Source organism: Nematostella vectensis, chromosome 7 (genome assembly GCF_932526225.1).
Source record: "Nematostella vectensis chromosome 7, jaNemVect1.1, whole genome shotgun sequence".
Classification (NCBI taxonomy): Eukaryota; Metazoa; Cnidaria; class Anthozoa; order Actiniaria; family Edwardsiidae; genus Nematostella; species Nematostella vectensis.
In genome coordinates, this window is record NC_064040.1 from 1,341,569 (window position 1) to 1,359,070 (window position 17,502).

Genomic DNA, 17,502 nt, shown 5'->3' on the forward strand with positions numbered 1-17,502 from the left:
ACGCCTTTTTTTTTCCTCTCCTTGACTAAATTCGGACATTTTGTTGTTGGGATTTTTTTCAGTGTCTCTGGCACAAAGATGTCTCTCTCTGACGCTGATGTTGCTGCTGCTGTCTCACAGCCCGATCCTTGCACTAAGGATTTCGTATTTCAGCAGACCATGCTAAGAATCAAGGACCCAAAGGCCTCGCTGGATTTCTACACGCGTGTCATGGGAATGAGGTGGCTGCTTTGCGCCAAACATTTTTATGCGTTTAAAATTATCTGCTATTTGTTTCGCAAAAATGAACATTTATCACCACCACCACCACTGTTTATAATATGACCATCATCATACGACCATCATCACCTACCCCACTGTTATAATCATGTATAAAAAGAACAATACAATACAAAACAATAAACTTTATTTAACGTGGCACAGCTAGGCACTTGAGTTGAGTCAGCGTTCCCTTGCTCCTGTAGGGGTGCATAGCCATTACCCTCTGAAATGTGCCTATATTAACAAACTTGCCTGCAGTTCATAAGCCAGTGTTTACTATTTTTTTTAAAAGGCTTCTGACAAAGTATGACTTTCCCTCCATGACTTTCACCTTGTATTTCCTGGGTTATGAGAAAGAGGCAGACATCCCAAGTGACCCAGTGGAGAGGACCAAATGGGTGTTCATGCGGAGGGCGTGCCTTGAGCTGACTCAGTAAGTATGCCGCTGGAGAGGCATTTCCTTCCATATCCTTGCAAAATTTGTTTTCAGAGTGTGTGTGTATTTGGCGGGGGATGGGGGGGGGGGGGGGGGGGTAAGGCTGCTCCTAGGCGGAGAAGCCTTTATGCACACAGTGCTTACCGCTTATACTTGTGCCATTTGTATTCCTCTCAGCAACTGGGGGACAGAAAATGATCCCAATTTTTCCCACCACAATGGCAATTCTGAGCCGAAAGGATTCGGTGAGTAAGAGAATAAGGCTTGGTGAGTATTATAATCAGAATTCCATCAATAATAAAGTCTGGATTCATTTAGGATAATAATAAAATCAGTGTTCTAAGGAATCCTTATTCCATTTATTTGGTATTACAGGTCATATTGGTGTGGTATTTTTTCTGATAATTTGTATTAATCACAGTCCATTTATTTGGCAGGGCATATTGGTGTGGTATTTTTTGTGATAATTTCTGTTAATCACAGTCCATTTATATGACAGGTCATATTGTTGTGGTATTTTTTGTGATAATTTATAATAATCACAGTCCATTTGTATGGCAGGGCATATCGTTGTGGTATTTTTTGTGATAATTTATGTTAATCACAGTCCATTTATATGGCAGGTCATATTGGTGTGGTATTTTTTCTGATAATTTGTATTAATCACAGTCTGTTCATGTGGCAGGTCATATTTGTGTGGTATTTTTTCTGATAATTTGTGTTGATCAAAGTCTGTTAATGTCGCAGGTCATATCGGTGTGGTATTTTTTCCGATAGTTTGTGTTAATCACAGTCTGTTCATGTGGCAGGTCATATCGGTGTGGCTGTTCCTGATGTGTACAAGGCATGTGAGAGGTTTGACAATCTGGGGATTCCATTTGTGAAAAAGCCCGATGGAGGTAATTGCTAAGCCTATCACATCTGTTTGATAATTTCTTCCACGGGGATCTCCATAAAGTAGACAGGGGCGATCAACCTATATTTTAGGGTATAAAATTCCAATTACTATCCAATAGGGATTGTCCAACAATTTTTTCTGATTCCATTATATCTAGGCGGGTCTCACCCTAATGATGACCCAAATCCCTCAAAACATGTACATACACACAATAACATACAATAAACCACAAGTGAAGTGAACTGATCAGTTAATGTTCGAGGGATGCTTAACAGGAAACGTAAACCAAATGGATTAATTAAAATTCATCTGAGTTTGGCTTCTACTGGGTGGGCCTTGCTTAATTTCAAGAAACGCTTGCTACGCATTCTTTGATTTAACATAATTCTGACTGAGACTAGGACCCCACTTGTTTTATTTTTATAGTTTGTAGCGGAGCCAGCGCGGCCGTAGGCGATTTGTAATTGTCTATTGAGGATACGACAGTTATTGGGCTTTTTGTTGTCCTTTTTGTTTACTTTAAGAATGCGAGTACTTAACTTAGTAATCAAATTATTTGAGCATAACACCTTTTGTTTTGACATTCTTTGTTCTATCTTTATTCTTGATTGTGTTGAAATATTTCATAAAGGCTAACCAATATCGTGTTGCATTTGTCATATACTGCTAAAGAAGATTAATGCTAAAGACTGGAAGACATGAGAATTCATAGATCCGACATGTCAATAACGCGCGCACGAATAGCCAATCAGGAAAGAGATGGTGCAATAACAGCCATGTGGTCCCACAAAAAGTCGGCAATCGACGGCAAAAAGATTGGTTTGAGATCTTTTTCCGCGAATCTGGACAAGCAAAATAAGCATCTTCCGGTCAGCGTAGAAAGTGATAGTCCTGTTTTCTTTGACCGGCCACTTTTAGTGTAGAGACTCAAATTGCAGAAAAACACGTAAAATTTCTGCGAAGAAACGGAAAACAAAAAGCAAACAACTCACATATACAAGAACAGTGTAAGTTATACCATTAAACTTGTGTTTGATATTATCCTAGGTTACTTCAATTACATATTAGAATGATGAGACTGTCGTTTGTATTATTGCTGTAAATCTTGACACGTGCCGATAAAACTTGTAGTTAAAAAAGTCAGGCGTAAACTGCAAATTCGGCATTCTCTTCTACTTTTCCCCGCACTTAAATCACTGCAAGTTGACAAAAATAGCTTTGAAAGCACATAAACACATTATAGTACCTACCGAAGAAAGCACCGCTTTATCTTATCATTTCCAAGTTTTCGTATTTCGGGCTGGATTCGGGTCGTTTCCATTCAACAACCAAACTTGTAGTTATCTATTTCTATGCTTCTCTACAAGATTTTCACCAAGCTTGGACAACAAATCGATTTCTATCATGTTAGATGACTGTCTTTTATTTCCTAAGTCGCAGGAAAACCCCAATAAACGTCTATATTTTTTATAAACCCGAGCAGGATTCACAGACCTCATCCGACAATGTTGTACAATTTGTGGGACTTTTGTGGGACATTTGGGTTGCACTTCGCTGGCTTCTATTTGCTGCTTTCTGATAGGTTATTCGTGCGCTCGTCGGATCTATGAATTAAAAACCATGTCTTGAAAGATAACAGTAGGGAGTTCTTATTCACTAGTCATTTGATACCCCCACACACATGGTCCCAGGAAAGGGTGGGGGATTAGACTTAAATAAAAGCCTGTTTCCAAATTAAGAGTCAAAAACAGTCAATACCACCACCCCTCTTGATATATTCTGGTTAAAAAGTGATCTAAAATCCCACATTAACCCCTGACTTCCCCAGGACCACAAGGGAGGGAGCTCAAATGACTAGGGCATTACTATGTGATTCAGCAGTACACACTCAATATATTTTTTTTAGAACAAGATACTTATATTATATAAAACTAAAAACAAACTTTTGCTTTTTAAATAATAAATCTGTAAAGAAAACAGTTTTCTATCGACCTAAAGATAATGGGAAAGGGGATATTTTAGGAAAGTACTGAATATAATTATCACATTATTGTTATTATATTTTCTTTTCAAACATTTAAAGAAGAGTCATATTTCTTTCTTTTTCTTCTCCCTGTTGAGTATTTTTATGCAATTGATGCTCTTTGCTATTTCCTCTCTACACCAAAAATATATTAATGAACAGATTTGATTTTTAAATTAGAAATTTTATTTAGTATTTTCCCTTATATCTTCTTTTTAGGAGTATCTTTCCAAGTCTCTTTCCCATTACATTTATTTTAGTGGTTTAGATATATTTCATTGGAATGGTTGGATCCAGGGTTTCTAAAAACACCAAAATATAATGCATTACTTGATGTATATTTGAAGATATTAATTCCCATGGGGATGGAAAATCACCACTTAAAATGGTACATTAAAGCTTCAGTATTGCATCTTATCTAAAATTGTGTCTGACACTATATTCCATCTTTGAAATCCTGTTTTATCCATTACTTGTTCTTCACAAGGACAAAGCTTGTCAGAATGTAGCTTTACAAATGTACATTAATAGAACTTTTATCAGGGGAAGGGTAATTTTAGGGCAAGATACTTAAACTTTATAACACTAGCAACAACCTTGTTCTTTTTCAATAATAGAATTCTGTTCACATAGCTTGGATAGCATAGACATGGCCTCTTTAGAGGCCTGTGGTGGTGAAAGGGTTAAGATAATGGGAAAGGGGAAATGTCAAGAAATGCTCAATCAAATTATTTTCATTACATAACACTGTTATATTTTTTCACCAAACCTTTCAAGTTGAGTCAATTCTCTTTATATCTCCTCTCCCGTCGACTATTTTTTAGTCAATTGATATTCTTTGCTTCCTCTCTACCCCAAACATAGATCAATGAAAGGGTTTGGTTTGAAATTATAAGTTAGCATTTTAGCACTGTCAGTGATGCCTTAGATGTTTTTTAGGATTTGCTTCCAAAATCAATCTGTTTTTTCTTCATTGCATTCATTTGGGAGTAGGCCACCAACAACAAGGCCACTTGGTAAAGTGGGGTGCACCAATATGTAATGCATGAAAGGAGAAACATTTTAGGATTTTAATTCCCAGACATTTTTCTGAATATGCGGTCCAATGAAGGAGAGAATCGCCACTTAATCAATACATAAAAATTACAGTATGGCATCTAAACAGTCTAAATATATTATTTTGAATCTTTGGAATGCTGTTACACCCATGACATTTTCTGCACAAGGGCAAAGCTTGTCAGAGTATTGTTTTGATTAAAAAAATATTCATAATGGAACTTCTATGATGGGACATCATTATTGAATAAGGCTTGGATCCATTTGGTTAGTACAATAAATAAATCTCAGTAAAGAGCAGGATCCTAGATCCCCTAAAAATACCTCGATCAGTCAACACAAAAGGTGTTCAATGCTGGCTCCGCTTTTAGGCAGCGCCTAAATCAGTATATAAAAAAACACCCCTTTCATATAAACTCCTCCTATCTATTGAATGCATCCCCTCGGACCATCAAAATTTAATAAATTCCCTGGGCGTTTATTAGATCATTTATTGTATTGTAAGTATTTTGTCTAATGATTGACTTATTTCACTGCAGGTAAAATGAAGGGGATAGCATTCATTCAAGACCCTGATGGCTACTGGATAGAGATACTCAATGGGGAGGGAATAGCAGACATTTGCCACAAGTGAAAAGGGTCAAGGGTACTACAAAGCAGGCCATCAGGAAATGAATGAACTTATAATGAGTCTAGAAATAAAATATATATAGCACATCTATATAAGTAGACAGACCAAAATTTCAGCAGAGGTAGAGCTGCATGGGAGATGTTGTAAGAGCCAAAATATTAAATCAAACCAGAAGATGAATGATGATCAGGCGAAACCCTTATGTCAATTACAATGTCAGTTTTGTTTGACCACTAATATGAAAAAAAAAAAAACAGTTGTAAAAAGAGTGTAAGCATAAAAGTATCAGTGAAGTTAGGTACAATTTCATTTGTATGCCATAATTTATCTTTTCATTTTCATTACAGCTCAAAAGACAATAGTGTGGATGTAGTTTTAAATAGTATATTTTTAAAGCCCTCTGACTAATAATAATGTCTGATAGTAGGTACCGATAGCACAATTAAAGTACAATAAAACAACCACACTATCTATCAATCTGTATATGATCTGTAACTCACAGAATCTTATTCTGTGATTTAGTTTTAATCTTCCACAATTTTACACAGTGTTTAAGAAAATATATCAGAGATAATGCTCCTTTGTAGATAATCTTGCTATCTATCATTGGGTCACTTATGGTGCCTTTTACTGGCTGGTATGTATCCACTGTTTGGTGACGTGGCATAGTTCTGTTGTGGCTTGTCAAGGGGTGCTTGTGCCTGGCCGTGCCCCGCCCTATACGGCATGTATCCGCTTGCTGTATTTTCGACGTATGGGCTGGGAGACTGGTTGATCTTGGGAAGACTAGGTGATTGGTGGAATGTTTGTGGGAGGGAGGAGAGAGTTGCTAGTTTTGTGCCACTTGTTGATCTGATCCAGTCATCTTTGAAGACCTGGATGGTTAGGTCTGACACAAGGTGAGACAATTTGTTGATAACATGGGCCAGGACCATCTAGGAGAAGCAGTGGTGAGCTTTGACAATTTTTAATTACAGTGCCACTCAAATTAATAATAAAAATAAATAATTGAGGTTCACTTATACTAACATTAAACTTTCTAGCTGAGAAGCTCTCAGCTAGAACCTAGTTCACACAAGGGAGCCAAAAGGTTTGTACAATCAAACCCTCCCCCCAGAAGGTCTTTGCTTTTTGTCACTCATAGAAATGAACAAAATACATTGATTAATCATACCTGTTCATTAGCATCCCGTCTTATCCGCACATGAAGAGAGCCAGCCTAGCAAGGTAAGCAATAAGTATTTACTAACGAGCCAAACTACAGAATTAAGAAAAGTAATAAATATTTACTAACGAGATAGCCTAGCAAGAAAACAATAACTATTTATTAACATATTTACTCCCTAAAAGTCAGTAATAAATATTTACTAACGAGATAGCCTAGCAAGAAAACAACTATTTTTATTAACATATTTACTCCCTAAAGCCTAGCAAGAATACAATAACTATTTATTAACATATTTACTCCCTAAAGCCTAGCAAGAAAACAATAACTATTTATTAACATATTTACTCCCTAAAGCCTAGCAAGAAAACAATAACTATTTATTAACATATTTACTCCCTAAAGCCTAGCAAGAAAACAATAACTATTTATTAACATATTTACTCCCTAAAGCCTAGCAAGAAAACAATAACTATTTATTAACATATTTACTCCCTAAAGCCTAGCAAGAAAACAATAACTATTTATTAACATATTTACTACCTAAAGCCTAGCAAGAAACAATAACTATTTATTAACATATTTACTCCCTAAAAGTCAGTAGTCCCTTTTGTTCACTTAACGAAAATAAATCAGCACAAAAGTTGGTTGTGCTTTCAGTACCATGCTTTCAATTTACTTGACTTCGTAAGGTACCCTTCGAAAAGCTGTAAGGTTACCTAACGACTTGAGTCATTGATTGTTGAAGAGTGCCATTAGGCAAACCGTTGGGCTGGTTGCTTAATGGACGGTTTCTTGATGACTTGGTTCCCTAACAATCTGATATCCCAGGTGGCAGAGGGTGAATGCTGTTTGAGTGACAAGGTTTCTATGGCTGCCAGTCATTTCCCAGGGTGGATACAACCACACTGACTAACCCACAACTAGTCGGCAGGCTTGGAACTTGGAAAATTCTATAGAAATAATTCTGGGTCACCTTACCATTCTTCCAAACGACACTGTCCAGAAATGTTCATTCCTGAACTCTAGAACTCCATCCAGGGTCGATGCCTGATTAACAAAATGAATAAAAGTGAATGAACCAGCACAATGAATTAACAAAGCAACACAATTAATTAACAAAAGGCACAATAAAATAACGATACGGCACAACACAATGATTTGACAAACCAGCACAATAAATTAACAAACCAGCACAATAAATTAACAAACCAGCACAATAAATTAAATGGTTCCTTTGTCGATCATCAGGATAACCTACCTCTCGTAGGCACTTGTCAATTTGGCTCATAATATCTACAGGGCAGGTCTGCAAGTTAAACGGGAAATAACAATGACAGCATGTCTACAGGGGTGGATATAACAATGACAACATGTCTAAAGGGGTGGATATCACAATGGCAGCATGTCTACAGGGGTGGATATCACAATGACAACATGTCTACAGGGGTGAATATAACAATGACAACATGTCTACAGGGGTGAATATAACAATGACAGCATGTATACAGGGGTGGACATAACAATGACAGCATGTCTACAGGGGTGAATATAACAATGACAGCATGTCTACAGGGGTGGATTTAACAATGACAGCATGTCTACAGGGGTGGATATAACAATGACAGCATGTCTACAGGGGTGGATATAACAATGACAGCATGTCTACAGGGGTGGATATAACAATGACAGCATGTCTACAGGGGTACTGTCTTTCAACACATGGCCTTTCTTTAGTGTATTACTGTTCGTTAACACATGTCCTTTCTTTAGTGTATTACTGTTAGTTAACACATGGCCTTTCTTTAGTGTATTACTGTTAGTTAACACATGTCCTTTCTTTAGTGTATTACTGTTAGTTAACACATGACCTTTCTTTAGTGTATTACTGTTAGTTAACACATGGCCTTTCTTTAGTGTATTACTGTTAGTTAACACATGGCCTTTCTTTAGTGTATTACTGTTCGTTAACACATGTCCTTTCTTTAGTGTATTACTGTTAGTTAACACATGGCCTTTCTTTAGTGTATTACTGTTAGTTAACACATGTCCTTTCTTTAGTGTATTACTGTTAGTTAACACATGACCTTTCTTTAGTGTATTACTGTTAGTTAACACATGGCCTTTCTTTAGTGTATTACTGTTAGTTAACACATGGCCTTTCTTTAGTGTATTACTGTTCGTTAACACATGTCCTTTCTTTAGTGTATTACTGTTAGTTAACACATGGCCTTTCTTTAGTGTATTACTGTTAGTTAACACATGTCCTTTCTTTAGTGTATTACTGTTAGTTAACACATGACCTTTCTTTGGTGTATTACTGTTAGTTAACACATGGCCTTTCTTTAGTGTATTACTGTTAGTTAACACATGGCCTTTCTTTAGTGTATTACTGTTCGTTAACACATGTCCTTTCTTTAGTGTATTACTGTTAGTTAACACATGGCCTTTCTTTAGTGTATTACTGTTAGTTAACACATGGCCTTTCTTTAGTGTATTACTGTTAGTTAACACATGGCCTTTCTTTAGTGTATTACTGTTAGTTAACACATGGCCTTTCTTTAGTGTATTACTGTTAGTTAACACATGGCCTTTCTTTAGTGTATTACTGTTAGTTAACACATGGCCTTTCTTTAGTGTATTACTGTTCGTTAACACATGGCCTTTCTTTAGTGTATTACTGTTAGTTAACACATGGCCTTTCTTTAGTGTATTACTGTTCGTTAACACATGTCCTTTCTTTAGTGTATTACTGTTAGTTAACACATGGCCTTTCTTTAGTGTATTACTGTTAGTTAACACATGGCCTTTCTTTAGTGTATTACTGTTAGTTAACACATGGCCTTTCTTTAGTGTATTACTGTTAGTTAACACATGGCCTTTCTTTAGTGTATTACTGTTAGTTAACACATGGCCTTTCTTTAGTGTATTACTGTTAGTTAACACATGGCCTTTCTTTAGTGTATTACTGTTAGTTAACACATGGCCTTTCTTTAGTGTATTACTGTTAGTTAACACATGGCCTTTCTTTAGTGTATTACTGTTAGTTAACACATGGCCTTTCTTTAGTGTATTACTGTTAGTTAACACATGGCCTTTCTTTAGTGCATTACTGTTAGTTAACACATGGCCTTTCTTTAGTGTATTACTGTTAGTTAACACATGGCCTTTCTTTAGTGTATTACTGTTAGTTAACACATGGCCTTTCTTTAGTGTATTACTGTTAGTTAACACATGGCCTTTCTTTAGTGTATTACTGTTAGTTAACACATGGCCTTTCTTTAGTGTATTACTGTTAGTTAACACATGGCCTTTCTTTAGTGCATTACTGTTAGTTAACACATGGCCTTTCTTTAGTGTATTACTGTTAGTTAACACATGGCCTTTCTTTAGTGTATTACTGTTAGTTAACACATGGCCTTTCTTTAGTGTATTACTGTTAGTTAACACATGGCCTTTCTTTAGTGTATTACTGTTAGTTAACACATGGCCTTTCTTTAGTGTATTACTGTTAGTTAACACATGGCCTTTCTTTAGTGTATTACTGTTAGTTAACACATGGCCTTTCTTTAGTGTATTACTGTTAGTTAACACATGGCCTTTCTTTAGTGCATTACTGTTAGTTAACACATGGCCTTTCTTTAGTGTATTACTGTTAGTTAACACATGGCCTTTCTTTAGTGTATTACTGTTAGTTAACACATGGCCTTTCTTTAGTGTATTACTGTTAGTTAACACATGGCCTTTCTTTAGTGTATTACTGTTAGTTAACACATGGCCTTTCTTTAGTGTATTACTGTTAGTTAACACATGGCCTTTCTTTAGTGCATTACTGTTAGTTAACACATGGCCTTTCTTTAGTGTATTACTGTTAGTTAACACATGGCCTTTCTTTAGTGTATTACTGTTCGTTAACACATGGCCTTTCTTTAGTGTATTACTGTTAGTTAACACATGGCCTTTCTTTAGTGTATTACTGTTAGTTAACACATGGCCTTTCTTTAGTGTATTACTGTTAGTTAACACATGGCCTTTCTTTAGTGCATTACTGTTAGTTAACACATGGCCTTTCTTTAGTGTATTACTGTTAGTTAACACATTGCCTTTCTTTAGTGTATTACTGTTCGTTAACACATGGCCTTTCTTTAGTGTATTACTGTTAGTTAACACATGGCCTTTCTTTAGTGTATTACTGTTAGTTAACACATGGCCTTTCTTTAGTGTATTACTGTTAGTTAACACATGGCCTTTCTTTAGTGTATTACTGTTCGTTAACACATGTTAGTTAACACTATTTATAACACACCTGAAGAAGGGCCTGGCCGCTGTACACACTCAGTGGCAGCATGGTCGCCCAAATGATTGACGTCATCACCATGGCGCACAGGCTGTCTGCGATAAACGACTTGCTGAAAATATAATGAGATAATCTTAGGCTATGGTCTAATGGTGATGAACAAGGGTATTGTGCCTGAAAATAATGATGATGTACATGACAAAAACAGTTGATGGCAAGGCTAGTGCTGATGATAGTGTTGACAGTTGTTGATATCAATGCAAGATGCAGATTTGATAGACTTGATAATGATAATGATGATAAAAACTTACTTGTAATCAACACATGCATCTGTAATGAGAACAGACAAAGCCCCAGCGATGCCGAGCAAGGCGATAGGGTTAAACTTCTGGATGAGTGCACGGCCAAGCATTGGCGTAAACCCACAGATGCTAATAAACAAAGAAAGGATAAACAGTGATCAATTCTAAACTGGAAAAAAAACCTATTAAGTGGAAACATCTTAGGGTCCTGACCCCGTACGCAGTTCTGCTCAAGGTTAAACCAATCAGCTATCGAGCTATGATTTGGGGTTTGCACAGCGCAGATCTGCGCGGTTTGAGCCAATCAGACGTTATAGATCTCGGTGACATCAAGGAGGTGTTGACATACAATAACCAGACTACTCTGTATGGCATAAATATCTGGTTATTACATGTCAACAGGGGTAAAGCCTTTGTTAATTCTCAAACAAAAGGTAAAACAAAACCTCTGAAAGTCTGAACGAAAACACCTTCCTTTGACTAAATACAATAAGCTAAAAAGGAGCGACATTATTTTCACAGGTCCTCTTTTATTATTATAGTTTCTCAAATTGATACTTTTTGTGTTTGATATGTGTATTATTTTTAGCTTACTTGAAGGGTGCTAATTTGGCGGGATTGTTTTGGCGCGTTAAGAACAGTGTTCTCAAATACTGGAACTTCCTTCGTGTATCTCCTCCTTAGAGTTAATCGATTAACTCCAATATAATGCCTTCCTTATTTTCGGAGTTTATGATATTTCTTTGAATACCTTGTATCCCAGAAGAGTCCTTGCGTTATTTTCCAATTTCAACTGGAAGCTTGGCAAGCCTTAATCGGCCACGGCAGACTTGTTACTTTGCTTTCGTTGTAAATGCGTATGCAACCATACAAATATCCATCTTTGGTCGCTTAATAGTAAACTCGGAATGATCAAGCCGGCTATAACGCGAGGCAACGCGAGTTGGAGTGCTTATCATTGCAAGTGGTCACAAGACACAAAGCGCAGTCCTGCGCTTGCATTAGCCAATCATCATCATGGTTGTCTCTCGAGCCGAGGAAGACGATACGTTGAATCTCATCTTATTTGTGGACACGCATGTGGCTACGCAGACCAAAGTCCGATGCACAGATGCGGTTGCAGATGGGGCATGGGACGCCAGTTGTCGGGACAGAGGCAGAAGCAGCTCGGTGACGCCGGTGACGTGCAGCCGTAAGGCGACTACGACGGTCACCCTCAAAGGACTGCACCGCATTACTTGTGAGGGCACGCCAGCAAGTTCTATTGGACGCCGCCGCCTCGAGCTGTCGAGGTAGGAGACTTGTCCATTTGAGGTTGGATTTGAGGTTGTCTTTGTACCTCTTCTTTGGGCGACCCTTCTTGCGGTAACCAGACGCTAGCTCACTGTAAAGCACCTGCCGTGGAATTCTTGACTCCTCCATGCGAATGACGTGGCCAGACCAACGAAGCTGGGCTTGGAGTATCTTGGCTTCAATGCTTGTGGTGTCAGCTCTGTCTAGGACTTCGAGGTTTGTAATGCGGTCCTGCCAGCGTATGCGCATGATTGCCCGCAGAGAGCGTGTGTGGAATCGCTCCAGCTTCTTGATATGTCTACAGTAAAGGGTCCAAGTCTCGCAGCCGTATAGTAGTGACGGGAGGACGATAGCATTATAAACCTTCAGCTTTGTTGACAGGCGAATGTCCTGATGTTGTAAGACTTTGGTACGGAGTTTTCCCAATGCATGGCTCGCTTTCTGGATCCTGGCCGCAATCTCTTTGTCCAGTGTGTTGTCGTTGGAGATGGTGCTGCCCAGGTACACGAATGAGTCGACATTCTTCAGCTGTGTGCCATCGATGGTTATGCATGGCTGCTGGGGGATACTGTCTGGTGCGGGTTGAAGGAGAACTTCCGTCTTACTAAGACTGATTTTCAGACCGAACAACTTTGATGCTTCAGAGAACTTGTCCACGATAGTCTGTAGATGATTCTCCTGGTGAGCCATCAGCGCGCAGTCGTCGGCGAACAGGGCATCAAGTATAAGCCTTTCCATGGTCTTTGTCTTGGCCGTAAGACGTCGCAGGTCAAACAGTGAGCCGTCCAGCCGGTACCTGATGTAGACACCAAGGTCAAGGTCTCGCACAGCGTGAAGCAGTACCTGGGTGAAGAAGAGATTGAACAACACTGGAGCAAGCACACAGCCTTGTTTCACACCGTTGGAGATACTGAAGCTCTCAGAGGGCTCACCATCGGACAGGACTTCACCCGTCATGTCGTCGTGGAACAGCCTAATCAAGGTTGTAAACTTTGCAGGGCATCCAAGCTTACTGAGGATAATCCACAATGCTTCGCGGTTGACGGTGTCGAAAGCTTTGGTGAGGTCGATGAAGACTGCGTAGAGGTTCATATTCTGCTCAAGGCACTTCTCCTGGATCTGTCTTACTGTAAATACCATGTCAACTGTGCATCTACCAGGGCGGAAGCCGCACTGTGACTCAGGGAGGTTTTTCTCTGCAACGGATGGAATCAGCCTGTTCAGCATGATGCGGGCGAGGATTTTTCCGGCGATTGTGAGAAGGGATATACCCCTGTGATTTTCGCACACTGTGCGAGTGCCTTTGTTCTTGTACAGGGCGACTATTGATGCATCACGTAGGTCGGCAGGCATTACTTCCTCGTCCCAGATGCTGATCAGGACGCTGTGAAAAGCGTGCAGGGCCTCATCGCTAAGGGCCTTGTATACCTCCGCTGGTATACCGTCCTTGCCTGCAGCTTTCCCAGATGACATTTGCTTGATGGCCTTCGTGAGTTCCTCCATGGATGGGGGATCGCTGAGTTCCTCGATTAGTAGCTGTTGAGGGATTTGGTCAAGTGCAGACTGGTCTACTGACGACGGGCGATTGAGAAGTTGACTAAAGTGTTCCCTCCACCTCATGTTGATTGCAGTTTTGTCCTTGATGAGCGTGGCTCCGTCTGCTGACAGCAAGGGAGCGGAACCAGATTTCGATGGACCGTAGACTGTTTTGAGGGAGCTAAAGAAATGTTTCGAGTTGTTAGAGTCTGCAAAGCCTTGAATCTCTTCGGCCTTCTTCTCCCACCACTGGTCACGCATCGTTCTTATTTCCTGCTGAGCCAAGTACTGTAAGGACTTAAATCTGTCTTTCTTTGCAGCGGAGCTCGGATCGTTTTGCCATTCCATGAATGCCTTGTTCTTTCTGGCAAGTAGATTTTCAATTGCTTCGTTGTTCTCGTCGAACCAATCCTGGTGTTTCCGCGTCTTTGGGCCAAGAGCTGTCTTTGCTGTCTCGGTGACTACATCTCTGAACTGGTTCCACTTCTCCTTTGGATCTCCAGACAAAGGCCCGTTTGCAGTCAGCTTCTCATTCAGGCTGTTCTGGAACTTCTGTAGGTAGGAAGGCTGTTGGAGTCTGGCTGTGTTGAAGGGCGTGCGCACAAGCTTTGGACGCTTTGGGTGACGTGGCGCAATGTGAAGTTTCAGAGTGCAGCGGACTAGGCGGTGATCTGTCCAGCATTCCGCTCCTCGCATGGCTCTGGTGACGTGGACATCCTGGATGTCACGCTGGCGGACGATAACAAAGTCTATGAGATGCCACTGTTTTGATCTTGGATGCATCCAGGTCGTCTTGAACTTGTCTGCCATTCTGAACACAGTGTTGGTGATGACCAGATCGTACTCCGCACACTTGCTTAACAGTAGGAGGCCGTTGTTATTCATCTTGCCAACGCCGTGTCTTCCTAGCACTCCATCCCATCGTTCGTAGTCCCGACCAACTCGGGCGTTTAAGTCTCCGAGCAGGATGATCTTATCACCGGCGGGAACAGAGCTCAGGATGGAACTGAGGTCGTCATAAAACTGCTCGATTGTCTCCTCTGGGCTCGTGAGGGTAGGAGCATATGCGCTGATGATTGTTGCATAGCGCTTGTAACAGAGAGGTAGACGTAACTTCATCAGCCTTTCATTGACACCTGTAGGTAAGTCTGGAAGTTCTTTCAGTAGACTTGTCCTAATAGCCAGTCCAACCCCGTGGATCCTGTCTTCGTGTGCGGCCTTCCCTTTCCAAAAGAAAGTGTAACCGCTGGTCTGTTCTGTAAGAGAACCTTCATCGGCGAGGCGGGTCTCGCTCAAAGCTGCGATGTCGATGTTGTAGCGTGCTAGTTCTTTGGCAACTAGAGCTGTTCTCCTTTGGGGTCTTATGATTCCTCTGTCCATAAGGGTACGGACATTCCATGCTCCTAAGAGTAGTTTATTTTTTCTTCTATCGCTTCGACCGCATAGATGGATGATCTGCCAGCCGCGGCTTGCTGGCCAGATGCAGTAGGGCAGGCAATGTTTAGACCACCTTTTCTAGGTCCCTCCCTCACTAGGGTGAGCAGTGCTGTCCTGAAGAGGGCTGCTCAGTCGCCATGGATGCTGCCGAACTTGTCTGCTGCCCTGGGTACAGAAAAAGAACGACCATCTGTCCATGGCCGCCTACGTGCAGGTTTTTGACTACAACTCCCAGTGTTCACCTCCACCTGTTGCTTTCGCCAATCCCCCATCGCCGTAGGGCTTATTGAAGAAGTAAGATGAAGAAAGATAATAAGATGAAAGTACAACGAAACCTGTGCGAGAAAGATATTATAGTGGAAAAGCCGTTGCACAGGGGCAATCCCACTCTCTCTGCCGCAGAAGCCAGAATCCAGTGGTACGAAGAGTCGTCACGGCTGGTGACCTCCTTGGCCGCAGTGTGATGGCCGTGACGTCTTTAGTGCTCTGTCACGCCCTAAGCATTCCACGGTGCCTTGCTGCAACGCCTTCTCAGCTATTTAACCCAAAGTGGGCATCTTCTGCCTGATCCGCCATAGCAGTCTTTTCTGTGACTCGGGTGAGCAAATCCCTAGATGGATTGCCTACCAAGGCTAACAGGCTCCATCTGCCCAGAAGGGAATATACCGTCCCTGGTTCGGTCCCTGGTATAACATTTTGTCTAAGACAGGTGCACCACGTGAAGGTAGTTATACAGGAATTAGGTGACCAGAGCCGTGGGGAGTAGTCACCCTAAGCACCCAATAATGATATAATTATTCACTTCCTTTAGCGCAGGACTGCTCATGTATCAGCGAATCCCGTATTTAGCGTGATATCGGAACCCACGTGAACTGCTACCTAGCGCCTGGTTAATTAACCTGGTTAATCTACTCGGCTTAGTTTCGTATTTTAACTCAAACATATTGATTAAAAATAAACTTCTCACTACATTCAGAGTACTTTTCAATTATCTGTTAAGGACTCGCTTATTTTGAGAAATTTCGGGCTCGTTATGAAAGTAACGCGAAACGGCAAAACTTGAGCGCAGCCCTGCGCTCGCATTAGCCAATAATGATACAATTATTCACTTCCTGTTGCGCAGGACTGCTCATGTATCAGCGAATCCCGTATTTAGCGTGATATCGGAACCCATGTGAACTTCTACCTAGCGCCTGGTTAATTTACCTGGTTAATCTACTCGGCTTAGTTTCGTATTTTAACTCAAACATATTGATTAAAAATAAACTTGTCACTATATCCAGAGTACTTTTCAATTATCTGTTAAGGACTCGCTTATTTTGCGCACCACGTTCACATACAAAAATCGGGTTCTTTTATCGCTTTAACATTGAGATGTGTAGTCCCAAGACCAAAGTAGCAACACTCGTAAAGTTCTGCTCTGCGCTAAGAAACACGTCTCTGTTACCAGTTCATGTGGGTTCCGGTATTACGCTAAATACGGGATTCGCTGATACATGAGCAGTCCTGCGCAACAAGAAGTGAATAATTGTATCATTGGCTAATGCGAGCGCAAGGCTGCGCTCAAGTTTTGCTGTTTCGCGTTACTTTCATAACGAGCCCGAAATTTCTCAAAATAAGCGAGTTCTTAACAGATAATTAAGAATTACTCTGGATATGGTGACAAGTTTATGTTTAATCAATATGTTTGAGTTAAAATACGAAACTAAGCCGAGTAGATTAACCGAGTGGCAGGGACAAGGGCATAGCTGCTCTGCGCTAGGTAGCAGTTCACGTGGGTTCCGATAATACGCTAAATACGGGATTCGCTGATACATGAGCAGTCCTGCGCAACAGGAAGTGAATAATTGTATCATTATTGGCTAATGCGAGCGCAGGGCTGCGCTCAAGTTTTGCCGTTTCGCGTTACTTTCATAACGAGCCCGAAATTTTTCAAAATAAGCGAGTACTTAACAGATAATTGAGAAGTACTCTGGATATAGTGACACGTTTATTTTTAATCAATATGTTCCGATGTTACGCTAAATACGGGATTCGCTGATACATGAGCAGTCCTGCGCTAAAGGAAGTGAATAATTGTATCATTATTGGCTAATGCAAGAGCAGGACTGCGCTTTGTGTCTTGTGACCACTTGCAATGATAAGCACTCCAACTCGCGTTGCTATA

At 40.4% G+C, this 17,502-nt stretch overlaps 2 protein-coding genes across 8 annotated transcripts in view; one reads left to right on the plus strand and one right to left on the minus strand.

Moving 5' to 3' along the window:
- On the plus strand, positions 1–5,782 carry LOC5511918 (lactoylglutathione lyase). The gene is made up of 5 exons (XM_001632240.3): positions 1–221; positions 554–694; positions 875–942; positions 1,507–1,596; positions 5,214–5,782. Exons 1-5 carry the CDS (start codon positions 79–81, stop codon positions 5,306–5,308), a joined length of 537 nt encoding a protein of 178 aa, XP_001632290.2. The 5' UTR covers positions 1–78; the 3' UTR covers positions 5,309–5,782.
- Positions 5,783–17,502, minus strand: part of LOC5511926 (zinc transporter 6) — a 22,842-nt gene continuing 11,122 nt past the window's right edge. For 6 of the 7 annotated variants that reach the window (XM_048730555.1, XM_048730552.1, XM_048730553.1 and 3 more), the window contains 6 exons: positions 11,079–11,198; positions 10,777–10,879; positions 7,732–7,779; positions 7,452–7,520; positions 6,480–6,524; positions 5,783–6,240 (listed from right to left, as the gene is read on the minus strand). In XM_048730555.1, the coding sequence (XP_048586512.1) occupies positions 5,917–6,240; positions 6,480–6,524; positions 7,452–7,520; positions 7,732–7,779; positions 10,777–10,879; positions 11,079–11,198 (709 nt within the window). In that variant the 3' untranslated portion in view covers positions 5,783–5,916. Of the gene's footprint in view, positions 6,241–6,479; positions 6,525–7,442; positions 7,521–7,731; positions 7,780–10,776; positions 10,880–11,078; positions 11,199–17,502 lie in introns of those variants that run through there. The other variant, XM_048730556.1, reaches the window with a different exon arrangement.

Bases quoted from the DNA above. Each gene is read 5' to 3' on its own strand.
- LOC5511918 (XM_001632240.3), top strand. From the start codon at position 79: ATGTCTCTCTCTGACGCTGATGTTGCTGCTGCTGTCTCACAGCCCGAT. The intron at 695-874 runs GTAAGTATGCCG...TATTCCTCTCAG, and splicing joins GCGTGCCTTGAGCTGACTCA to CAACTGGGGGACAGAAAATG. The intron at 1,597-5,213 runs GTAATTGCTAAG...ATTTCACTGCAG, and splicing joins TGTGAAAAAGCCCGATGGAG to GTAAAATGAAGGGGATAGCA.